We start from the raw sequence: 24,695 nt of genomic DNA, 5'->3' as shown, positions 1-24,695 counted from the left end.
CAGGAGTCGTCAATATCTTTATGTGTCCCTAAGGTTAGCTCTAGCCTGCGAGACAATCGATATATTTATCTTGTAAATCCCGAAGGTAGCATCGCAATGTAGCTAGCTCGGACGCCGTGAGTGAGTCACACCACTAACCTGATCACTGTTACGCGCACACAATGCAATAGGCAATGGCCCTATCTCTTGCTTCGACGAGCAATGTAACCGTTCTCCTGGTCCTTTGCTTCTATAATTTTCAAATCTTCTGTTGTCTCTTGAGAAGAACTCTTCACGCCCTGAAGAAATTCTGATTTGCCCCGCCTGTCGTGGGCGAGGATAGCGTCATGGACCAATGGGAGGCGCCCGTTTACAAGCATCTTTGAGTCACAGCCCAGCAGCCAATCAGAGGCCAGCAAAGTGGCACTTGTTCAGTACGTCATCTCGCCGATCTCGGTGAGCGATTCTGCCATACAGCACTAAGATATTCGAATATTAAAATGCAGTATCCATGCTGCGGCCATCATAGAAAGGTGCAGACAGAGCGGCTCTGAGGCACGACAGCGATCATAATCATACAGACAGCAACTAAGACGACGCAGGCTTGCATATGGCAGAGATGGTCCATTGAGCATTAATTAGATGCTCAAGATAGGGCAGTCCAGGCCCAGTTCGGCTAGCTGTTCTGGGTTAGCCTGCAAAGTTGCCGCCGCTAGTCACTAGTGTGGCCAGGCCGGCGCTAACGCAGCGCGGAAGAACCAGTGGAAAGGCCGCCAGCTTACAAGCTGCCTTCCTTCTGAAACCACGCCGGCCTGAAGAATGGCTGATCTCTGACACAAGAGAAGAATAACTACTTCGCCTCGGGCCTTTCTTTTGTCTCCCTTTCTCTTTCTCTTTCTCTTTCTCTTTCTTCTCATGTGCCGTCCGGTGTCTTCGTTTCTTCCGGCTGATCGAGCATCAACAAAGCGAGCAGCCGACTAAGAAAGAGGGAAAGGAACTATGTCATCTATTTTGGCCAAACGGCCAAGGGAGGAGGATGTCTTTCGCGGGCTTGGCGATCGTGGCCCAAAGGTAAGCCCGCCATAAGAGAACGCCCTTCTATCCAACAGCAAAATGAACTTGGCTGACTGAACTTCCATGATAGAAATCGCGCTTTGACCGAGATATAGTATCCTTCCCGTCCAATCCGTCGCTAGCCGTGAAATTTGCCTTTGGTGCTCCTTCCCTCTCATCCGCATTGCAACCTACGGAATCTGCCCAGCAGCATAGCCATATAATCCTTGATGGCACAATACCAGAGCCCTTTCGCCAATGGCGCGAAGAGAAGAAGAATGCTCCATCCTCGCAAGCCCGTCGTCCGCCTACACTGACTTTGGACACCGCCATGGAAGTCGACGCAGCACAGCCTTCGCCCCTGCCGAACGGCGACAACTTGTCACCATGGCCCGTGAGTGCAAAGTCTAGAGTTTCGAGTCACCTCCAGCCGTCACCGATACCCCATCATCTGCTCAGCCAGTCCCTCACCATCAGCGGAGGACGCATATCTACGCCCATCCATAGCCACTTCACCTTGAACATGAATTCAGAATTGATGGCCGACTCATCTCGGCCTACCGGGACTTTGAACCCCCTGGATGAGTCGAACTGGTGGCGGCGGAGACGACTCCCCAGTCCGATCAGTGAAGCTGGCGGCGATTCCCCGGCTGAGCCTTTGCATGATTTGGAGAATCCATCCAAAGAGACTACAGACAATTGGCCCGATTCGCCGTCTTCCATGGACGTTGATGGTCACGCACCCTCAACCACGTTCCTACAGGTTCCAGAGCAGAATCTGGAAGGAGTAGCTGCCCATCTACCTGAATTCCCGCAATCGAACGCCAGTTCCCTTTCTGCAGTACATTCCGAGACAGCGGCGCTCAATCCCGGACCAAGAAGAGAGAAAATAAGTTTCTCAATGGGCTATCGTGCTGACTGCGAAAAGTGCCAGATGAAAGTCCCCGGTCATTACAGCCATATAGTGCGGTCTTAGTACTAAACTTATCTTCACGGTTATCATATTTACGCAGCATTTCTTAACATTTATCTGCTATGGGAGATTTTTGTGTATTATACCCTACTTGTTTTTTGGGCATTTGGGCGTTACAATCTGTATCGATAATCTTAGTTTATGACATGATAGATGGTTAACCTTTTTTTTTGGTTCAGCTTTTGCGATCAGTGACAATAGTTATATATCGTATAAAAAGGCGTCAACAATCAGTGCTGCTACCCGAAAGTCGGTGAGCTTCCCGGGCCCACATCCGAAATCTATATCCAAGTTGAACTAAACCCCAAAATCCTCCATTCTCAGTATCTTTGCTGACCGGAGAGAGAATAATTAGAATAGAATATTTATTCAGTTTTATTCCTCTAAGCAGAATAACCTCGACGATATCAAACAACAACCTATATAAATGAGTATCTGCTGTTCCTGAAAGAAAGCTTCTCCGCACGCTCTACCCCGGCATTCCGTCGGGGACTCTAACCGATAGAGTTGCCTCTTGCGCTTTCTTCAAATAGCCGGTGTTGCGTCCGCTTGCATTTGCATTAATGAAAAATTTCCTGTGTCTGTCACTCTTCTTGCGACTTTTGGATCTATGGTGCCATTCTGTCCTCTACTGCGCGGGGAGTGTATACTGTACGACGCCTACTACCGGTAATAACGACTTAACGACTTGGCTAGAAGATAAGTAAATATAAAATGAGCTCACCAATCCCCCGGGGCCTGAAGCAGGTCCTCCAGAAATTACCCTCAGATATAGTCATATTATCAGCGAAGCGAACCGCTGTGACTCGCGCAAAGAAAGGCGGGTTCAAAGATGCCTATCCCGAGGAATTACTCGCGCATGTTCTCAAAGCGACATTGGCTGCGAATCCCAACCTCGATCCTGCGCTGGTCGACGACGTCGCTATTGGCTCTGTCTTGCAAGAGCTCGGTGGCGCAAAGGCCGGCCGTATGGCCCAGATTCATGCCGGGTTTCCTCACTCGGTCTCATTCCACACGATCAACAGACAGTGCTCGTCGGGTCTGGCAGCAATCACCACAATCGCAAACGGCATCCGCGCCGGTGCTATCAACGTCGGCATTGGAGGTGGCATGGAATCTATGACCCGGAATTATGGCTCGCGCGCAATCCCGACTGTGCTATGGCCCGAGTTGAAGGAGTCTCCATCCCAGGATTCGAGGGACTGCATTATGCCTATGGGATTAACCTCGGAGAATGTGGCACGTCGATATGGCATTTCTAGAGCTGATCAGGATGTCTTTGCTGCCGCTTCACACCAAAAGGCCGCTGCGGCGCAGGCCGCGGGCCTTTTTGACGACGAAATCGTCCCCGTCACTACTAAGATTCTTGATGCGGAGAACCCTGATGCGCCTCCCAAGGAGATTACAGTCACCAAGGATGATGGTATCCGGCCTACCGTCTCTGCTGAGAAAATGGCTTCGTTAAAGCCCGCATTCAAGGCTGATGGCACCAGTACAGCCGGTAACAGCTCCCAAGTCAGCGACGGCGCAGCTGCTACACTACTCATGCGTCGTTCTATTGCTACTGAGCTGGGATTGGCATCCTCCATAATGGGCCGATGGGTAGCTAGCAGTGTTGCCGGCGTCGCACCTGACGAGATGGGTGTTGGGCCAGCAGTCGCGATCCCCAAGCTTCTGTCGCAGGTTGGGCTGGAGGTTTCCGACGTTGGGATCTGGGAACTCAACGAGGCGTTTGCGTCACAGGCGCTGTACTGTGTTCGTAAGTTGGGTATTGATGAAGCCAAAGTCAACCCCAAAGGTGGAGCTATTGCTATTGGTCATCCGTTGGGTGCTACTGGTGCGCGACAGGTGGCGACTCTTTTGCCTGAATTGGCGAGGACTGGACAGGAGGTTGGTGTCGTGAGCATGTGCATTGGTACTGGAATGGGCATGGCTGGATTGTTTGTCCGCGAGTAGATAAAATGCATCCGATGATATGATGTTCTTTCTTTCTGCTGTATATTTAAACGAAGGGATATGTGTTGAGCTCCTGAATATAGAATCTAGGCCGTTTAGAAACGGCAAATGTGTGAGATATATTTATCTAAATCAGGACAGGAATTACCTACGTAAGCCCATGACCAAATGCCAGACTGTTTGGTCCCGTATTGGCCAACTAGTATTTCTCTACGGCACAGTCAGTCAACGGGGCTTGAGCATAAGTACTATATTCAACAATGCTTGCAAAACCGATCTAGAGACGAACGGGTTACAATTATCGCCAATCTTGCAACGGCAATTAAGGAAGCTTCTTCCCTGCCTTTTGTTCATGAAATAATAGTATCACAACATCAAACTGGCACGTGAAAGTTACTTAGAATATTAACATGATAACTCTCTGTGCTACCAGATAGCAAAATTGAGAAACAGTGGCGCGAGCTCCTGGATGAGGCTAGTCTCAAGGCCCCTGGAGTCTACTATCCGGACGATAGTGTCTGCGAGGACGTCTGTTGTTTGACTACAAGATTGGCTATCCTCTAGCCGAATTTTTTCTTTCTTAGGGAAATTGATAGTTTGCTGCTTTGGTACATAGTATCTATTTCGCATGTCCAGTCTTGTTCAATGTGAACTCCCGTGGCAAACAGTTGATCAGTATTGGCCCAGAGAGGACACGGACGAGGCTCATTCTTGCATATTGATTGTGCTATGAATTTGGCTATTCTTCTCTTGAAGAACTAATCTATAACTGATTGCTTGCAGACGATCTATATCTAATTTCTAAATTTCTAGTTGGAAATGAAGTGGAAGTGGTTATAGATGAAAACTTCTGATTGGTCAACTAGATCGGTCTATCACGTGATTAGATTATACATCCTTTTCAGGTTAGAGCGTTGCGGACTTCGCTCGCAGGGAACGAACGTTCCGCAGAAAAAGTTGAGGCAGCTGGAACAACAACCGCAAAACAACAACAATGCGGCCACCAGTCCGGCTCTTGCAGCCATTGGAGGCCCCCAGCCTCCGTCTCTCGAAGACATTGTATGTCTGTTCCAATTGCCGATATGACGTGCCGACTGCAGTGAGACATCAGCACCAGACTCGTCGCCATGCCGGGTCTGGAAGTACTCCCTTCACCGAGAAGCTTCGACGGCGAATCTGGGGGACCGATAACCCGCCCGGACTGGAAGATCCGTACGGTGGTGAAGGTGTGATTGCGAATGCATGGAATAAACGCAAGGCCAAATACGCCGGGGAAAAGGTAGATGACGGACGCCAGACAGAAGTGAGCGAGCAATTCGAGGAGGAAGATGCTGCAGACGTAGATACATGGGCTGAAGACGACGTCCCTTCAGAACCGTTTGTGCCTGCGACAACAGCTCACAATCTGAAGAGAATGGGTTTTTTGGGCGAATGGAATGATTTTGAGCCAACTGAGGGCGATGAATATTATCCGTAAGTAAAATATTTGTCTTGCATTTCCAGCTCATGGGGATAGGAAAATGGAGCACAGAATTTGAGAACTAACAATTTTCGTCTTTGGTAGATTCGTATCTCGCCGCAAAGCCACAACGGCCGCTCACTTCCACAGAGCCGCTCAGTCTGTCGCCGTAGAGTTGTGCATCTTGCATGAGCTCAAGAAGCCATTGTCATTAGCTTGCGAAGTATCACAACACCACGAAATCATCTGGACGATAATCGAGAATTGCCGGATCACGAAACCCAAAAACCCCATGTCACTCGATACGGTTATAAAGTACCCCAGCGTGAAGCTCAAAAATAAACTTTTTTACGTCTTCAACCAACTTGGGGAGAACACTGAGGCCGCTGAAACAGCAGCTAAGAATGATGCCTCTGCAAACGAAGAGACGAATTTGAGCGCCGAAGTGGAAGCCGCAGAAGCGTCTACTGAAGGAGATGTTGAAGTTGATGAATCAGACTCGAGCGTTCAAGATGAAGGGGTTTACTCCTTCGCATTGAAAGCTAGCAAAGTACCTTCACAAAAGGGATACCTCGATTTCCCCCTCGCAAATCCTGATATCAAGTTCGCTGTGAGTGCTTCCATACTTTCGCTTCGTATCCTTTTGGATATTTTTCCTTTTTCGGTCGTCCCAATCTACAAAAATCATGACACTGACTTAAACCACGCATCCATTTAGTTTATCAAACGTTTCTCGCAAATAACCGGCCAGTACCTTTCAGATAGCAATGTCAGCACCGCCCAGACCGTGCGGGAAGTGGTCGAACATTTCGAGAAGACAGTTTGCCGACCGAAAAAGATGTACAGAGAACTACGGATCATAACGAGTGGACAATACATTCCAAATCTCAACGTTATGAGCAAGCGATACACCAAGGAGCAAGAGGATCGTGAACTTGGCAGAGCAAAGCTTATCGAGCAAGCTCTTCGCGAGAGGGGTCTAATGCCAGAGAATACGAAGCAGAAAGCGTTCAGCTTGTAGACAACACAATTATGTATGCCTTTCAGGTCTGCGGTGCTGTGCCAATTCGAGGTTGCTATGTTCTGTCTTTTCTCCTACCTCCAAGGAGGGAGTTCTGCTCTCACTCCTCTATTCTGGACAAATGTTTCTTGTATGTTTGAATATTTGCTAGTGTATATTAGAATATAATTGATTTGGTTTTAAAATTGTCTTGAAAATACAAGTAGCAGTCATAAATCAATAAGTGTTATATTCGAAAGGTTCGTAAGATGTATTGTGTCAGAACAGACTATCTATAAGTAGTAACTCTGAAACTAGCTTTCCAAGAGCTGTAGATGATATAAGATAATATATTCATGATGGAAATTGTTTCACCCTCTTGACAGTGGACACTGCAATGCTTAGCTAGGACGTCAAGCCCAGTTCATTCAAGTAGGACGAGGTAGGTGATCCGTTGACTGAAATAGCTAATTTTTAGCTGCCTAAAGTAAGGCTCATCGTCGTTCACTGTCACGAAATTCGCCGGGTGACCTGCTACCCTCTAATAGTAGTCTTTGATGTGGAAGTCCTCTACAAAAGAGAACAGACTAGAAGTATCAAGATTCAGCGGATGACATAAATCATCTCCGCGCATTTGCAGGAATTGAGAAACCCCTCGTCATAAAATCGCCATCTTTCATCTTCTGTTTCGATTTGTCACTGTGAAATAAACTCTGCAAGTTCTCACTCCGTCCCATCTTTTGTCTCTTTTTTCTTTCGTCTTCTTCTTCAAGAACCTTGGCTGTCAGCATGGCTGTCGACGCATTTTTGATGCCCGAAGACGATGTGCTCGTGGGTTTATTAGAAGTTTCTATTTTGGCCTTTGACGCGGGTTCCTCAGTTACCGCGGCTGAAGATTCGCCGTTGCCATGCTTCTTGCGCTTCTTCGACCCCGACAGTTTCTTGAGAGAATGTGTGAGTCCCTGTTCAGCCAATCTTTGGCCCCGCGACATAAGTTGCTGCTTGTCCGTTTCCTTTGTGGGAAGGATTATAATGACGTTGTCCTCGGTGTAAGGTTCGTTACACTAGAATGGTGCGTGTTAGTCCTGTCGAAAAATACATTGCTGGCAGAAATCTCTTACCTGAAGACAACGGTCCCCCTTCATCTCTCGAATGGCTTCATCCGCAAATACATGTCCGCAAGGGACTAAGTAAACCGACTTCACACTAGGGCCGAGTTGTTTGGTGGTAACAGGGCAAATCCATTTTTCGCCTGTACGTTCGCCCTCCTTTGTTGATGACTCGTCCTCGGCACTAATTTCGAACTTCAATTCAACCACATCCTTCAGACCCTTTACACGTCCCTGCAGAATCTCATCACAGTCCGCCTTGGAACTAATATCGTCGTCCTCGGCGCCAATTAAATACTTCAATATCGCATCTTTATTGTAGAGATTCCCCACTGCGTCGGATACAATAGGACGAAGGAGAGGCTTATGCGACAGGGGACATGTGGTCCAATAGTGTTCGAGTTGCTCACGCTGGGCCTCTTTCACCTGAGTTACCGACGGCGCTTTTGCGGCTTCGCGGACCAGCTCTCGCCGAGTTGGGATACTAGAGAATTTGTTAGTCCAGAAGCTCTGGTAATGAAGCTGGGGCAATGGTTTCAATCATACCTTCCACCGTCATTACCCATGATTTCTGCAGTAGAGAAAAGAAGGTCAAAGTGTGTTGCCACTGCTACGAACAGAAGGCAGGCGTAGTCGGAAACTCAAGGCAGAAAAAAGAGACTGATACATGACTAAGCACAAGGACCCACCGATAAGCCAAGCTAGACCCGTCAGCCAATGACATGCTTTATTTACTGCTCCTCCCTCCGCAAGGAACTCTTTACAAGCTGTCCAGTTAGTTCATCTGGGGTTGACAGTCAACGCCGCCAATTTGGAACACTTCCATCTAAGCTTCCTGCTCAATGCCGTTATCATGAGGAGCACGGCGAACCTGTTCGTCCTTTGGGGCATTTCGGCATGCTCTACTGTTTTAGCTGCCTCAGATGAGGCGTCGTCACGGCCTCGAGGCGTGGGTCCTGAATGTGAGTATACACTAGCATATAGCTTATACATTCTACCTGTAGCAGCTATGGGACCAATGCCTACGTACAAATTTGCTGACAATTGATCCGCGGAAGTTGCCAAATTCTACAAGGACACGACCACATTCAGCTGTATTTCCCACCCAGCCATCAAGATACCCTTCTCGGCGGTCAACGACGACTATTGTGACTGCCCCGACGGCAGCGACGAGCCAGGCACATCAGCATGCTCACATCTTTCTCGTCTATCGCCATCCACACCTGCTGATCATCCTGCCAACGATGATATTGACCTCACTCCTGCGTTACCGGGTTTTTATTGCAAAAACAAAGGCCACATTCCTGCATATATCCCCTTCCAAAGGGTAAACGATGGAGTTTGCGACTACGAAATCTGCTGCGACGGTAGCGATGAATGGGCTCATGCAGGGGGCACTAAATGTGAAGATCGATGCAAAGAGATTGGCAAGGCGTGGCGCAAATCCGAGGAAGCAAGGCAAAAGTCCTTAAACTCGGCTTTGAGGAAGAAGAAAGAGTTGGTGGCAGAGGCTGGCCGGCTGACCAAAGAGATCGAAGAGCGTATCGTCGATCTCGAGGCGGAGGTCCAAGCAGAAGAGGTCAAAATCCAGGCTATGGAAACCGAGCTTGAGAAGCTAGAGAAAGAAGACCGAGGAAGAGTCGTCAAGGGTACCAAGAAAGGCAAGGTGGGTATTTTGGCCGGGCTGGCAAAGGCGCGCGTGAACGAGCTTCGGGAAGCCCTAGGCGAAGTTCGTCAGCAGAGAGATGATAGCCGTGCGCGAGTCAAAGAGCTTGAAGAGATCCTGTCGAAGTTCAAGGTCGAATATAACCCTAATTTCAACGACGAGGGCGTGAAGCGTGCTGTTCGTAGCTGGGAAGACTACGCAGCCAAAGAAACTGCGGGTGACGACCCAGCGAATGCTGCAAAGGACCGCGACTTGGATGAAATTGCCAAAGCAGATAGCGAAACCACTGGAATTGATTGGGTTCATTGGGAGAATCAGGATGACGGCGAGATTGATATTGGTAAGTTGATACTTTTCCAAGCGATAGTATGGGAATCCAGTTGCTAATTTGACAAAAGTATACAAATTACTGGCCTACTTCCCCCCAGTAGTTGTTGAATTCATCGAGGAAAAATATAATAACTTCAAGCGATTCCTCATTGACAACAACATCATCCCTGGATCTGACGATTCCGCAACCGAATCAAAAGCAGTGAAGGAAGCCAGAGATGCATTAAAGGCTCAGAAGGCGGTTCGTGATGGGGCGCTGAAATCGATCAGGGATCACAAGGCCGATCTTGAAAAAGATTACGGCGCCGATGGCATCTTCCGAACATTCAAGGACGTGTGTATCCAACGGGACTCGGGAGAATACACCTACGAGCACTGCTTCCTCGCTCACACTAAGCAAATCCCTAAGAAGGGCGGTGCTAGTGTGACCATGGGAAAATTCCGCTCCATCGAATCAGTCTCGGTTGACGAAGCTAATACTGCAGGTGAAATATACCAAGTGCAGAAATCAGCCCTGCAGTACGATAACGGGCAGAAGTGTTGGAACGGGCCATCTCGATCGACCACTGTGATCCTTGAATGTGGCGAAGAGAATGAGATTCTCAAAGTCATGGAGGATGAGAAATGTATCTACTCCATGGTCGTCACTACGCCTGCTGTTTGCGGCGAGACAGTGAAAGTGGCGGAAAAGAAGGTCGGAAAGGATGAGCTTTGATCAGATTATGTTGGCAGAACTTTTTTTTTTTACTTTGTCTGTCACATAGATGAATAGAAATTTTTCTTTATCTACCTACTCATCTCGATGACATTTCTGTTCTACACTTCTCTGTCTACGATTTCCTGCGTGATTAGTGACAAATTAATTGCCATGATGTGTTTTGTCTCAACCACGCCCTGGATGATAAGCCATTAAAAACATTATCAGTAGACTGGGTTTTGCAATGCTCTTTTCAGAGGAGCGAGCAACCTTCTGCAAAGCTCACCCTCCCGGTCTCTCCCAGTCCAGCCAATCGCGCGCTCCAGCACCACCAGCAGACCCCAACAGCCCAACGGTGACATCGACTACAAGCTGGTCTGACATCACAATGCCAGGATATCGTAGCACCGCAATGTCTACAAAACTCCCTGTAGACACTGGGGCTACTCTCATAGCATTACATGGTCCCGATATCGTCGGAGAAACCCCTATCCAGCCGGGCGTCGTCGGTTTCGAACCGGTTAGTAGTATTATTATTATCAACATTGGGCATGAAAGTCCAGCCTTGAATGGGGAATCTACAAGCCAATAGACACGATTTACAGGCCCCCAGTTCCGGGCAAACATTCACATCCTCGGGATTCGTTGAAGACGCCGAATGATAAGGAACGAGCAAATCAGACCACCGAGACGATGCTTCTCTTGATCTGCTATGTGGGCGTGTAGTTAATCATGAAGCCCAGTCCGTCGCAGTGGCATTGGGCTCGCAGATGCTGTTCGTGCTTTACGACGCCGGCTTCCCATGAGGGAGGACTAGGTGGATTACTTGAGCCTGGCATGAAGACACTAATCCCGCCATCATCCTCCAGTGTACAGCGACATTCTCTGTTCCATCAGACACAATCACAGGCGACGCGGGGGACACAAGCCCCGCAGCTACGAAGTACTTGTTTCGGGCCTCAAATGTGCCAGCACATGAGCACCGCAGGTCCCACACAACCAACGTCTGAGCTGCGTGGACTGCGCGTATAGTCTCAGAGATGCAGTGAGAATCAGGCTGCAGAAATACTATCATTATTATTATCATTGCAGTAGGAAGTGCAAAGCACGCCACTTGCTACGCTGCAGTGACAAGAAGAGACACGCTCGGGGACCTTGGTGGTAGACTGGCCAAATTTTCTCGTTATTTATACCGGTTCTCGCACCCATCTGTTTCTCACTTGTAAACTGAGATAGAACAACAATCACGCATTGAAACTATGCTGTGGATGACAGAACAAAGAAGAGATGCTACAGCCTACAGATCAGAGACTCGGTATGCACCGTGTGACTGTCATCTGATTGGCCTCGGCCTCTTCGAGAGACCGAGTACTCCCGACGTTGACCTGAACTGATACCGGGTGGGATTCATCGTTTGGAACTAGTTGGAAAAAAAGAAGGCCGTAATTTCCTCCGAGGCCGCTGATTCCCCCTCTTTCGGGCGTTGGGTATAGGACAGTCGACCAGGAACCTGATGCTCTTTGTCCTGGCTGTTGATCGGGCCTTCTTCCAGGTAGTACCACAGGTGGATCACCGACTCAACGAGCTATTCCGGAGTGTATTTCGGGCAACAGAGAGACTCTAGGTGGGAAAAGGATTCGTATTGTGCGGTCATTCTGCAACCTCTCGTTGCGGGGCCTCTCATCTCTCAACCAAGCAATCTCGAGTTTGCAAACTTGGCTGCATAAACTTCCAAGGTGTCTATGCGCAAACTACAACTGTACGTAATTATCTGAATAGATACTTTGCACTGTTGCTCGCAGTAACACGCGAATACCACAATCCCCGCTGTGTCTTGCTCTCCGATATCTCGATCCCGGCGAGTCTCGTATGCATGCCCGTCGGACTACGCCGAAAGGAATCTAGTAAGATCTTGAAAGAGAAATCAAGTAAATCAATCCAAAGAAGGCTCAGCTTGCTGGTCCATGGGCGTATTCCTGAAAGATCCCTGGCGTCGATTGCCAATATGCGTTTCCTTTGTTCGCTGGCACGAATAAGCATTGCTCCTTTTATGGCAGGTAACATGACTGCTTGAAAAAATTGGAGCATGCGCATTTTGATTCAAATTTGTGAGGGTTTGGAGCAAGAGCACCAATCAATCCCTAGTATGACAGGAGCTAAGGGTTGCCTAGCTCGTGTATTTTCCAGTTCCCACAGCGGATATGTTCACACAGGCCAGTGGATGTTTTCGCGCGAAGCGCGGTAGTTGCGCCGTCGTATTCGAATAGTAAATTTGTCTGACCGAGACTTAGCTGATCGCTGACATCCCCACGCAAACCCAAGCAATGTCCTCTCATTGCCACAAGATGCACATGGAGCTGTTGCCATAATAGGCAGCCATTGAGGGCATAGATAGAGAGATACGTAACCTATTGTATGTAGTATGTGGTCGATTATCTGGTTACCTAGTGGCGGAGCTACTTACAAAAACTTTCCTCGCTGGCCCACGGCATACAGAGCCACATGGTCAGTTCATACGTGCATGCAGCTAAGTCGTCACTCGATTTGTCTCGTTCAACGATATGCAAGTTAAAAAAAAAAGTATAGCGTGTGATCTGGGCTGATGCAGTAGTCTCTATTCTCCGACAACGGCCGTGTGACTGTCTTGACTAAGAGCGAGTGAGGTATATAAACGAGCCTTTCCTTCGTTCTACAACAAGATTTTTCCTTCTCTCATCATTCAAGCAACCTGCATTATCACTCTGATTAGCCCTTTGGCCCAAACTTCACTACAAGAAACATCTTGAAACCCAACTTTCCAAATCAATCAACATGTCTCCCTGCACCTGCAACTGCTGCAAAGGCGAGTGCAACTCTTGCTCCTGCAACAGCTGCAGCGTAAGTTATTCCCCATTATCTCGAATGAGAAGCTGATGTCAGTGAGTGGTGCTTGGTCGCTAACATATGAACTAGCACTAAATGCAAGCACGACCCTACGACAATGATCGAAGGACCAGCCTCTTTCCGCCTGTCCTAGGCGCTGTGTCTCATGTTTCCTGAGCGGATACGAACGCCGAGAAAGATTATCGAATGTTATACAGACGAAACGGAGTGTGGCACGCAAAGATCGAGAAACTTGAAATAACAGGCAATTTCATATGTTTATTATTTGTCACGGTTGAAGGCAGGCGGGTGTGGTGGAAGAACTTTGTACTTAACAAAGCAATCATAAACCCAGCTGGTTACTGCAACCTTGTCTTTGCCCGTAGCATGAATGCATAGCATGAATTTCTGATGAGAAGCATGGAGGAGTAGACAGGTAGTCGTCAAGTGGAAGTCTCGCGGTTGCTAGATCTAGAAGGTGGGCCCTGGCAAACATTCAGCCAATGATAATCCGTAAGTGTATGTTTTCTGCACTACACCAGATTTAGTTAGTACTGTGAATCATGACAAACCGGTCCCTACTATTTATTGGCCAATAGAGCTACTTAAACTATCTGTAAAGACTAGTAGAAAAGATATGAAGGAATAGAGCAAGGCGATGCTTGAAGTACAGATGATATCTTCTAGCTGCCATCTTCAAGCCAACAATTTCATCGCAAGAAACAACAGCCAGCAGTATCTAGGTATTGTACGCAACGTATATCTCTGAAGCAGGGTGGAATTATCAATAAATTTTATAGGTCAAAACATAGCTTGTTTGCGCTGATAATAGTTTTCGTTTCCCCTTCACTCATATTCTGATCGATGTCCCAAGGCTGATTTCCCAGGCCCATCGCTCGCTGTCCCTCGATGCTGAGCTTTGACCACTCAACTGCGCCTTTAAACCCGATCTCTCCTGGGCCACCAGCACCTGGGAAATCCCATGGTGGCGAGTAATTAAAGGCAGCTTCCCGCTGCTTTAAGAGATAATCGACATTCATTTCGCATAAAGGGGTGGCAGGAATATAGATTACGCTAGAATCTTTCGTGCCCCGATGCTCCTTATCAACGGAATGCAGGGAATCGCAATGCCATGCAACGTAATCGCCCGGTTGAACAGCTGGCGCAGAGACCATGGTCACTGCAAGCTCTAGGTGAGGATGCGTCAATGGATTGTATTCTTGACAAGCTCCAGGAACCGAGCCAGGAAATGTTGCGTCCAAGTTTGGTAAAGATGTTTGTACATCGAAGAACGGCCTGAGAATGGTGTATGCAGTACTGTGAGTTATCATAGGACAAACGTGAAGAGTACCTTCTCCAGGAGACGTGTCGGACATGGCCAGCCAGCCTTGAAAGAATCGCAGCATTGAGCAGGCGCCGGCTCCGTTGTATAAGTCCATTTTTGCACTGACACGGTGTCTAGCATCAAATGCGTCGTATTCCTCCCACTTCCCTTGCAAAATCTTACTATAGACGCTGGAGTATTCGGGATCCTCCCATCTCTCCAGAGAGCCACCATCAACGTGAGGGCCTAGGGTGAATTTAGAATCACCGGGCTGTCTGATTCTCAACCGGTCGGCATATGAAAGCGGATGTTTTAAGGAAAGTCGGGTCTGTGAATCTGAGGAGTGCCATAGGCACTGGAGAAATCTTTGTGCTTCGAGCACATTTGGGTGTGCTCTAGCTGCTGCTTGGGTAGGGGACCAATACAGTTCATAGACAGCCGGAGAATCAGGCGGGAAAGCCTTCACCCGCTCTCTATTTGCAGCGATATACTCTTTGGCCATTTCTTTCCATTGCATGGCTTCGGAACGCGTGACCACGTTGCGAATTACTACTGAACCGCGATGGCGTATTTCAGCCTTCGTATCCTCCGATATGCACCCAGTCATTACATCAGAATAGGAGACGGAAGGGATAGCCTGCATCAAATTAACTATAGAAACTTGTGATAGAAATCTCAACTCACCTCAGTGCCAAGCGCTTTGATTTTTTCGACTTCCTCCTTCAGGCTTGGGAGCAGCCTATCCCAGCTGTCCTTCAGAGCTTGCTCGTTTCTTCTGAAAAGATCGATCTTTAGGTCTCTGAACCGACTGGGCAAGGGCTTGGGTTCATAGCCAGGTTGGAGGCTGGGGAATACAGACGAGATGTCTCCGGCAGCTTTGGTTAGGGGCGTGGATGCACTTGCGGTGGTCATTTGGCGCACCACGGGCTTGGGAAGAAGCTTGAACATTATGCTATGTATGTATATGTCTAGGTATATATTCGTAAATTTTCGTTCTAAAAACCTACAAGCTGTAGAGGAGGCAAAGAGGGTGTTTTCATAGTATGCAAGTGAGGGCACTAGAAGGAGGAGTGCAGCGCGGAATGTGATTTGCCTCGCGTTTCTTACCTATTTGGTAGACATCCTCTTCGCAAGAACGCAGACGTAGCTGGACACTGATCCTTCATACTCAAAACTTGTACCTGCATAGAGGATAGTTCACCTGACTTCAAGTGATTTCTTAATTCATAACATATATGATACAGCTATTACCCATAGTATAACAAGAGTTTGGATAATTCATGGATCGCAGTGGTTAGGGCTAAGTTTCCTCTCGGGTAACCTGCCCCCGGACATTTCCCCGTGGTTCGCTTTAGCTTCCTCCCCGGAGTAATGACCAGTCTGTATTTGCGGGGTTGTGGTTATTTATACCTATGAGTGTGCATAAATAGAAGCTCCTTGTCAATTCCAACTTTTTATCATTTCTAACGAGTCTTGCTTCTACCTCCCTCGCCATGTCGGTCATACATCCCGTCAAGGGCAAATCTGCCATAGTCACTGGGGCTGGCTCGGGTAAATACATGAAATGATTTCCTATCGGAAGATAGCCAATATCAAAAGTTAACACTATGTCAAGGGATCAACCTCGCATTTGCAACATTACTCCTGGAAAACGGCTGTAACGTTGTGATAGCAGATCTTGCCCTGCGTCCCGAAGCGCAAGCCGTTGTCAACAAATACAACGGTCGTTTGGGGTCCGCTAGGGCTGTGTTCCAGAAGACGGATGTTACCGTATGGACTCAGTTGGAGGAGTTATTTATAATTGCCGAAAAAGAATTCACCGAAATTGATATTGTCTGTCCTGGTGCAGGGGTTTATGAAGAGGTTCGTTTCGCATTCACGAACGCAGAACTAACAAGCCCAGAGCTAAAGATTTTTTCCCCTGCTGTTTCTAGCACTGGAGCAACTTCTGGAGGCCACCAGGTACACCCGAAAGTCGCGACGAAAAGCTAGGAGGTCGATATCGTTTGGTTGATATCAATCTGACCCATCCGATTCGGGTGACTCAGCTAGCGATTTCGCACTTTCTGCAACACCGGAGATTAAACAATCGTAAGCACATAGTTCACATTTCAAGCATAGCTGGACAGAAACCCTCAATCGCAGCACCTATCTATGTGGCGACGAAGCACGCAGTGAGTGGGTTGGTACGATCTCTGGATAAGTTGGATGGGAAATTCGGTATTCGAGTCACAGCGGTAGCACCTGGCTTGATCAAGACGCCGCTATGGACGGAGCATCCAGAGAAGCTCAAGATGTTCGACGAGAGTCAGGATGAATGGGTGACGCCCAAAGAAGTTGGCGAAGTCATGTTAGCTCTTGTTCAACAAGAAGAAGTAAGCGAGATCATTGGTGATAAGAACAGAAACGGGACGCTCTTTCCTGTCGAAGGTGGCACCATTCTAGAGGTTTCTAAAACTGTCAGGGCGGTGCATCCATATAACGACCCCGGTCCAACCAACCGGGCTGGGAATACAATCGCCAATGCGGAGGCTCTTGAGACTGATGTCTTTGGCCTGCTGTCCGAGGCGGGCTGGGGGAAAGCTAAGCTATAAGCCGATAACTTGAGCGAATGAAGAAAATGCTTTGCGGGATATTGGCAATAGTCATATTAATATTACGACATAAGTCACAGCTAGTGGTTTGGTGTAGCTGTAGTTGTGTTGTCGGCAGTACAAGATTTTGGTGTTGAAGATCGCCGTCCTGAAGGAGTATGTTTCTCCGCCCCTTGGCGCCACGCCGGTCGCTATCTGTCGCAATCCTGATAATGCCAACATCACACTCACACACTCCCTCTGCGCGTTCTCTATATGCGCTTTTGGTCAGCGTCCCTATACAATAGTATTATGCTCAGGACTTCCGAATTGACCAGGGCTTGCTGAGACTTTGGCGTATGCGTATCCATTAGGACAATGGTGGAGGACGATGCGGTTATGCCTCCCTCTACAGGAGCAACTACCCACAGAGGCCGAAGGTAATCGGGACCTTTGCACCTCGATCCATTTGTTGAATAACGCTAACCACTTCCTGTGAACGTAGGAGGCGAACCAAGCGAGATGCCTTTCCGGGGTCGGCCAGCTGGATCAGCAGCGTGATAAATCTTGTCAACACAAGTAAGCCGAATGTGAACTCTCGAGTCTTCCGCTCGTGCTATGATTTTCTAACTTGTGATCGTCCAACTAGTTGTCGGTGCTGGTGTTCTTGCTATGCCCCTAGCTATCGCACATATGGGAATTACTCTCGGTGTTATCGTGGTGATTTGGTCGGGCATTGCAGCGGGTTTTGGACTTTATCTACAAGCTAGATGTGCACAATATCTAGACCGGGGAACTGCGTCGTTTTTCGCTCTGTCGCAACTTACATACCCAAATGCTTCAGTCATCTTCGATGCTGCTATTGCGATCAAATGCTTTGGAGTCGGTATAAGCTATCTGATCATCATTGGAGATCTGATGCCTGGAGTGGTTGAGGGATTCGCTGGGAGTAGTCCGGTTAGCGATTTCTTGGTAGACCGTCATTTTTGGATTACTGCTTTTATGTCGGTTTTTCCCACCTTCATACCAAAAAACCGTTTTTGGCGCTGGAACTAATCGCAAGCAGGCTTATCGTCATCCCACTTTCCTTCCTCCGACGTCTCGATTCTCTGAAATATACTAGCGTTGTTGCTTTGATCTCTATTGGATACCTTGTGGTGCTGGTTGTCTATCATTTCACCAAGGGGGACACGATGGTTGACCGTGGCCCGATCCGTGTGATCCAATGGGCAGGAATTGCGCCTGCTCTCAGCAGCTTCCCAGTCATTGTTTTTGCATATACTTGCCATCAAAATGTGAGAAATCGCATCGCACCATATTCAAATATGGCCCAGCTAACGGATGCTAGATGTTTTCGGTTTTGAATGAGATTAACGACAATAGCCATTTTCAGACCACGAGTGTGGTCTTTACTAGCATCGGTAGCGCCGCATCGATTTATATTCTTGTTGCAATTACCGGGTATCTATCTTTTGGGAACAGCATCGGAGGCAACATTGTTGGCATGTATCCACCATCTATATCCGCGACCATCGGTCGAGCCGCGATCGTTGTTCTTGTCATGTTCTCGTATCCTTTACAGGTGCATCCCTGTCGGGCGTCTGTGGATGCTGTATTGAAATGGATACCATCGAGAACAAGGAATAGCAACGACGTTTCGCCCCACCGGTATCCCCTTCTCCCTCGCGCCAGTCGCGGACCCGAGCCGATGAGCGATCTCCGCTTCGCCGCCATAACTTCAAGCATTATAGTTTTGAGCTTCATTGCCGCCATGACAGTGAATTCACTCGAAGCTGTACTAGCTTACGTTGGCAGTACGGGAAGCACCAGCATAAGTTTCATTCTCCCGGGGCTTTTCTACTACAAGATATCATCTCCCGACTCACCCGCGCACCAACAACTTATGAAAGAAGATGATGACGAAATAGCCGCCGATGACATAATTTCTGATGATGAGAACTCAGGCGAAGATCAGCAACAAGGTCTTCTAAGCGGGAGCGGCATACTCTCATCTAGCGGCATCCTTCCCACCAATCGACATTTGCGAAAGGGCTTGCTACGACGACTCAGTCTTGCTCTTGCGATATACGGAGTCGTGGTTATGGTGGTGTGCCTTGGCATGAACACATTTTTCCACGCGTCGAAGTAACGAGACCGTTTTTTTCTTTCGGTCCTTCATGACAACGATTTTTTTCATATCATCATTTGGCATATTTTCCTTTCTTTTTTGGGCTGATCATGCGAGAGACCTTTTCTTATTAGAACAACAAAGAGTCAATTTACTGGTACATAGCATTCACTCTTGCTTGCTTACCTATCCGATTTGATTTTGCTCCTTTCTCTTTTAAAGAGGGACGGGTGTATGTTGGGTGTTTTCTGGAGTTTTGATGATTTGAATGAAACTCGACTTTATATTGCTGTTGTGATTCTTTTCTCTTCTTTAGGGCCAAGTTTCAATGTACATAACTACATATTTCATTCTAATACTTCGCATTCCAATTGATTTATGAGCATTTATCTACGTATCCTTTTTCCATGTAGTATTGCATCCACATAACTCATTAGAGAATTGCGTTACTTCATTATCTTATATAGCGAACGAGACTTGCGTATGGACATTACAGCAGATAAGAGTAAGGCTTCCAATAACGAGGCTGAGCGAGATTAGATTTCTGTTATAAAATATAGTTATATAACCGCGGACTAACTAACTACTTGATCAACAGAAAAGGGAACCGCAATAAAAATTGCCAGTCTGGAGACAACGACGACCATAGAACAATATGAGTAATCACCGCAAGCGTTTCGAAATTAGAGGCGGGGGGGGGGATGCAAGGGCGACAACAAGTTGCTGTCGCCTTCCGCAAACCCTCTTTAGTTGTCCTGGGAGTTCAGAATACGTAGGATACTGAGGAACAAATTGATGATATCCAGATATAAGGAGATTGAAGCAGCAATCTCCTCCTCGACGTGATAATGGCGCATGATCAACTGCGTGTCGACAAGGACGTAGGCGGAGAAAATAAGGGCAGACACGCCACCATAGACAAGTTCCACGGAGCTGTTATAAGGGAAGAAAGCAGCCATGAACCCGAAGATAACGAGCAGCCACAGTGCACCAAACAAGTAAGGCATCCAGTGTGTAAAGTCGTACTTGGTTTGGCATGCAAAAACAGTCAGGGCGACGAAGATGGCAAGCGTGATGACTAGTGCTTGCACGACAATGCGCGCATCGTAGAACGAGGTTACGACGCTAATCGAGTATGCTTCGAGCGCGGTGAAGCCGGATAGGAAGAGGAGGTTAGCTGGGTAGCTCTTGCGTTTCCAAAAGGTTAGGAACATGAATCCAATAGCGCCAATGAGGGATACGATGATAAGCCAGGGGTGTGATTGGATCCATGTGCGATACGAATCGCTGAAGAAAGAGATTCCGCTAAGTGCGGTAGTTAAGAGAATCTGCACAGTCCTATTGATAGAGGTAGAAACAAAATGATAATTAGAACTTCAAAACCTAAGCTCGTCAAAATAAAGGGAAAGCAACTTACAAGATGGAATACACTTTGCGAATAAACTGCATGCGAATGGGAAGTGTTCCTTCCGCAACGGTTCCTCCGAACTTGAAAGTAATTCAGTATGGCGATTATATCCTTATATGAGCAGAGTCTCAAGCCTACCTTGAAATCATCTGGGACATTATCATCCTCCGTCCGCGGCGTTTCTGCGGTGGCGTCGTATGAAGGCGGAGGCTGAGAGAACTGAGCTTCTTCGAACGAGTCCCGTTGAGGGGCGGGCTGGTATCGCGTGTTTGCGGCCATGGTCGCTACGAAGACAACTGTCGACTGTAGGAAAGTTTGAGAAATTGAGAGTAGAGATATGATATGTTGATAGATGGAGACGAGGGATGGGGTAAGACTAAGAGGACCTAGGCTTCACTGTTGTCTGATTGGGTGGCGTCAATCACGTGTGACAGCGTGAGACTGTTGAGTGTTGGTTAACTATGACTGTTGGTGAGGTCATGCTACGGAAGAGGCTAACCTATTATGGTCTAGCCGATATTCCTGGATAACATCGTAGTCATGGTAAATGAAGACAGAGTTAGCAACCGAAAAATAACATTTTGCGCCGAAAATCTATATATGCAAATGCGACTATCAGACAGATGGTATATATATAGGCAGATCTAATGGAATAGAGATTCATCAAGTCATCGACGCGGGGTCATCGTAAACACATCGCATAGCAACAAGCACAATCGAAACTAAACAATAGCAAAGTGAAGCATCATTTGTCCCTATTGTGGCTGTTGTCTAGATTCGAGTTGTGATCGGGCAGCTGGGAGTCCGAGAACATTTCCGTATTGCGAGATGAGGGCTTCGCATCGTTTTCGTCTTCCTCATCTGTCGAGTCATCGTCATCCATGTATTGCAATGCAGAACTGGTGGCCTCCCCAGACAGAGGATCCACACGGCGTCTGCGCTGAAAGTCATGAGAATGCGCTGTAGCCACCAACGTTCCAAACCGAGATATTGTCTCGCTTACGCCTGGACGGCGAGCACGTAGTGTCGGTGTCTTTCCAGCCAGCATCGCGGACTCAATATCGACGTCAATCCCAGCTGAGGAAGGCCGAAACGGAGTGGGATCGTTCGGGCCATCCCCTCTGTAAATTCCCTCCCGTTCTCTCTCCACGTCTCTTTCCGGTCTCTGTTCGGGCGACGGGTGATCGCCGATATCTTCCACCAATGTACTCTCCTCCAACTGATACGGCAGAGGAATGTCCCGCAGAGCGCGAAACAGGTTGACATTTGTGCAATGTTCATTCTCTACCCGGAAAATTGTCCAAACTCCTCTTCTGAAAATCTCCGTGAGACTGACTGCAAAGCTGAGAAAAGCCGAATGCTGGATATCGTGGGTGAAAATTGCATAAAATATCCAATTGAAACGGATAACCACGTCAATCACGATGGCCACGTAGTAATACCAAGCATTGCGAAAAGCCAAGACGTCACGTAAGAATTTATGCGGCGCATAGAAATTGCCCAAACTCCAATCCATAGCCACATCCCAGATTGAGCAATATACTGCGTTGATAAAAGCGAAGATGATGAACACTACTTGATAGTGGGTATGTCGATCGATACGATAGAAGCTCAGTGTCATGTAATACAAAATGCCGCAGGTGTATTTTCCAAAATTGACCAGATGAGGAAAAGCGTTTTGAGTGTCGCGATATCGACGAAGGCACTGCAGGCCACGCCAGATCGATGGTAAAGTCGTGAAAAACCCCAGTAGTCTGGAATTGCCAGAGTTGCAAGTCGTAGGATTATTCCAATAATTGGCATAGAGACAAAAGAACAGTTCAATATTCTATGATTATGCATCAGCAGCAGTTCTATCGGAAGGAATGTAAGTGACTTACTCCCATAGAGTACGTCTGGGAACAGTACATATCCCCGAGAAAGAAATCTCGAAATTCCACGGGGTATAAACCGGCAAGTAAGAGGCGCCACTAATGATATATTAGTGGGTCAAACTGGGAGATGGAAATAATATGCCTACGCACATTCGAAAAAGCCCACCAGGCTCGACTGTGATGATAAAATACCTTGAGTGGAAGGAAAAGAATCACCACACTAATAAACATTAATAACACGGGGTAGTATAGAAACATGGAGTCAACATATGAAAAGTTGATCCACATGAAGAGTCCTAGAAGCATAAAGAAGACAGAGGGTATCTAAAAACGATTAGTCGCTGATCATCATTGGAACAAGAGTAAACGTACCTCTGTCAATTGCCGCCAATCGAGGGTGTGGCGAGTATCATATTCAAAGACGAAAGCATAGTTTATTTTTGCTCTGGTCCAAATCATACAGTCCAGACAGAATAAAATGCAGTGAAAAACAACTAAGAAATATCCTGCGTAAATCTATGATCAAATTAGTCTTCGTATGCGTGACGAGGAGCATCTCCCTAAGGAACTCGTTTGGATAAACATACCTGGAGTAGATAAGAAGCCTGCACTTTCACTACACTGTCTGCATCTTCCAGAAGTCCAACGGCTAGTTTTAGGCCCTGGATACAACTGACGATTCCAGCAGCAAGAAGCAAACCTGTTCGGAAAGTACTTGGCGAATAGTCATCGGATCGTTGCTTTCCGCGAAGTTTGGTAACGGCAATCTTACGATTCCCCCTCTCGAAGTAGCGAGAATAAAGGTCCTCAACCACCATCATGTGCCCTTCAAGAACCTCGCTTTGCACAAAATATGCTTTGTTGACTTTCTCGGACATGTACCGTAGAGTAGGCCGCACGTCGACAGTCTTGTCAAACTTCTTATTGATCTTACGGAAAGCCTTGCGGTTGAGGTATGCGTATGCCTTCAGCAGTTCCAGACCACGGTAGTATTCCTGCAGAGCTAGCTTGAGTTTCCGTTTTGCAGTTCGATAGGGCACATGAATGGATTCTGGTCGGCGAACAAAGTCCCGCCGATTAGCTACGAGTTCCCCGTCCATCGCGGCTGGTGCCTGCGGTGTTTGCATATTTGCCAGAGCGCGAGAATTCTTCCCGAAGTGATGTTTCCCGACAATGGCCTGTGTCCATTTTGTTCGGGGAATCACACTAAGATAGTTCCCGTGCTGATTTCCTTTCGTGTCTGTAGACCCCATCCGCTCTGCATTACGCATTTCTGCCGTTCTCTGATCTTTCATCATGTGTAACTGTTGACGAAGTGCCTGAAGACGCTCTGATGCTTCTAGCTCCTTCTGCTTGTAGAACGCCTCGATCTTGTCCAATTCAGAGTCTAAAAAATCAAAGAACTCGTCTTCCTTCTTCGCGACCTCACTAGAGATAGTGGCTTGGAAGCTTTTGCCTGGTGAGTCCATTTCACTATTCGTGAATACTCTTTTGAGAAAATTCGTCGTCTTCAAGTATCCATCGCCGGCTGCATCAATCCTCCCAGAAGCTGGCTGTCCACCCTTGGTAAGCACTGGCGACGAAGCTATTCGCTGAGGACGACCAGGTGGCCGTTGGAGCATAGGGGAAGCTGATCCATTAAGTGCCGGCGAAACCTGTTGTTCCTTGTTTTTCTTCCCCGAGCTATCGTACTGGACCAGGGGAGAAATTGCAGGAGACGGTAGCTCAAGATTTGGCAAATGCGTGGAATCCTTGTGACCAGGCTCAGTGGTTATGCTACCGTAGCTTCCTACCGTATTTGAAAAGCGTGACCCGGGGGTCCTGAGCGGGCGCTGCTCGGAAACACGGACGGCATCTTTACGTGAAGGCGATCCATTGTAATCCAAGGGCAACTGTGCAGCGGATGTTGATGTATTGGGAGGTAGCTGCTGAGAAGGGGTATACTGAAAGGTTTCCTGGCGGCGGATTGGCGTCCGATTTGCTTTCTGAAGTGCTTTTTGGATGGCTTTGATTTTCTTCTTCCCGAGCTGGATAGCAAGAAGCATTGGTTAGCATCATGCATAGTACAACGCACCGCATACGAGAAGGTGCCGTACCTTATAATTCATATATTTGGCGCGCCATTCGGGAACCAGTTCATCGTTGAGCTCTCTGTGATTTGGGATAGCTTGTTAGTTGCGGTTCTGATCCTAAAAGGGAAAGAGAAAGTGAGAATCGGAGTGGTATGTAGCTAGCTAGTTTTCGTACTGATGTAGTGATGTAACCAGGAAATCAAATCAAACATACTTCGCGAACTTCATGGTG

The 24,695-nt window shown here is 47.6% G+C and overlaps 9 protein-coding genes across 9 annotated transcripts; 5 read left to right on the top strand and 4 right to left on the bottom strand.

Annotated features, from left to right (window-relative positions):
• Positions 1-978: 978 nt before the first annotated feature.
• Positions 979-2,008, top strand: UA08_03865 (hypothetical protein; the record flags this gene model as incomplete). Its single annotated transcript, XM_020266212.1, has 2 exons — positions 979-1,050; positions 1,124-2,008. 2 exons carry the CDS (start codon positions 979-981, stop codon positions 2,006-2,008), a joined length of 957 nt encoding a protein of 318 aa, XP_020121748.1.
• Positions 2,009-2,719: 711 nt separating this feature from the next.
• On the top strand, positions 2,720-6,441 carry UA08_03864 (hypothetical protein; the record flags this gene model as incomplete). Its single annotated transcript, XM_020266211.1, has 7 exons — positions 2,720-3,945; positions 4,103-4,113; positions 4,395-4,489; positions 4,895-5,020; positions 5,073-5,434; positions 5,526-6,030; positions 6,139-6,441. The coding sequence occupies 7 exons, from the start codon at positions 2,720-2,722 to the stop codon at positions 6,439-6,441; spliced, it is 2,628 nt and encodes an 875-aa protein (XP_020121747.1).
• A 599-nt stretch (positions 6,442-7,040) lies between these two features.
• On the bottom strand, positions 7,041-8,095 carry UA08_03863 (hypothetical protein; the record flags this gene model as incomplete). The annotated part of the gene is made up of 3 exons (XM_020266210.1): positions 7,041-7,484; positions 7,542-8,013; positions 8,076-8,095. 3 exons carry the CDS (start codon positions 8,093-8,095, stop codon positions 7,041-7,043), a joined length of 936 nt encoding a protein of 311 aa, XP_020121746.1.
• Positions 8,096-8,382: 287 nt separating this feature from the next.
• UA08_03862 (hypothetical protein) lies at positions 8,383-10,240 on the top strand (the record flags this gene model as incomplete). Its single annotated transcript, XM_020266208.1, has 3 exons — positions 8,383-8,491; positions 8,588-9,535; positions 9,594-10,240. The coding sequence occupies 3 exons, from the start codon at positions 8,383-8,385 to the stop codon at positions 10,238-10,240; spliced, it is 1,704 nt and encodes a 567-aa protein (XP_020121745.1).
• A 3,638-nt stretch (positions 10,241-13,878) lies between these two features.
• On the bottom strand, positions 13,879-15,356 carry UA08_03861 (hypothetical protein; the record flags this gene model as incomplete). The annotated part of the gene is made up of 2 exons (XM_020266207.1): positions 13,879-15,045; positions 15,093-15,356. The coding sequence occupies 2 exons, from the start codon at positions 15,354-15,356 to the stop codon at positions 13,879-13,881; spliced, it is 1,431 nt and encodes a 476-aa protein (XP_020121744.1).
• A 545-nt stretch (positions 15,357-15,901) lies between these two features.
• UA08_03860 (hypothetical protein) lies at positions 15,902-17,002 on the top strand (the record flags this gene model as incomplete). The annotated part of the gene is made up of 3 exons (XM_020266206.1): positions 15,902-15,959; positions 16,024-16,271; positions 16,343-17,002. The coding sequence occupies 3 exons, from the start codon at positions 15,902-15,904 to the stop codon at positions 17,000-17,002; spliced, it is 966 nt and encodes a 321-aa protein (XP_020121743.1).
• A 357-nt stretch (positions 17,003-17,359) lies between these two features.
• UA08_03859 (hypothetical protein) lies at positions 17,360-19,130 on the top strand (the record flags this gene model as incomplete). The annotated part of the gene is made up of 5 exons (XM_020266205.1): positions 17,360-17,421; positions 17,487-17,560; positions 17,631-17,985; positions 18,048-18,276; positions 18,330-19,130. The coding sequence occupies 5 exons, from the start codon at positions 17,360-17,362 to the stop codon at positions 19,128-19,130; spliced, it is 1,521 nt and encodes a 506-aa protein (XP_020121742.1).
• Positions 19,131-19,855: 725 nt separating this feature from the next.
• On the bottom strand, positions 19,856-20,796 carry UA08_03858 (hypothetical protein; the record flags this gene model as incomplete). Its single annotated transcript, XM_020266204.1, has 3 exons — positions 19,856-20,447; positions 20,527-20,597; positions 20,656-20,796. The coding sequence occupies 3 exons, from the start codon at positions 20,794-20,796 to the stop codon at positions 19,856-19,858; spliced, it is 804 nt and encodes a 267-aa protein (XP_020121360.1).
• A 466-nt stretch (positions 20,797-21,262) lies between these two features.
• Positions 21,263-24,691, bottom strand: UA08_03857 (hypothetical protein; the record flags this gene model as incomplete). The annotated part of the gene is made up of 7 exons (XM_020266203.1): positions 21,263-22,345; positions 22,398-22,487; positions 22,584-22,715; positions 22,764-22,907; positions 22,979-24,418; positions 24,488-24,542; positions 24,678-24,691. 7 exons carry the CDS (start codon positions 24,689-24,691, stop codon positions 21,263-21,265), a joined length of 2,958 nt encoding a protein of 985 aa, XP_020121361.1.
• Positions 24,692-24,695: the final 4 nt, after the last annotated feature.

This window comes from Talaromyces atroroseus, assembly GCF_001907595.1.
Source record: "Talaromyces atroroseus strain IBT 11181 chromosome Unknown scaffold_3, whole genome shotgun sequence".
Taxonomy (NCBI): domain Eukaryota; kingdom Fungi; phylum Ascomycota; class Eurotiomycetes; order Eurotiales; family Trichocomaceae; genus Talaromyces; species Talaromyces atroroseus.
This window is presented reverse-complemented; position numbering and strand designations above follow the sequence as displayed.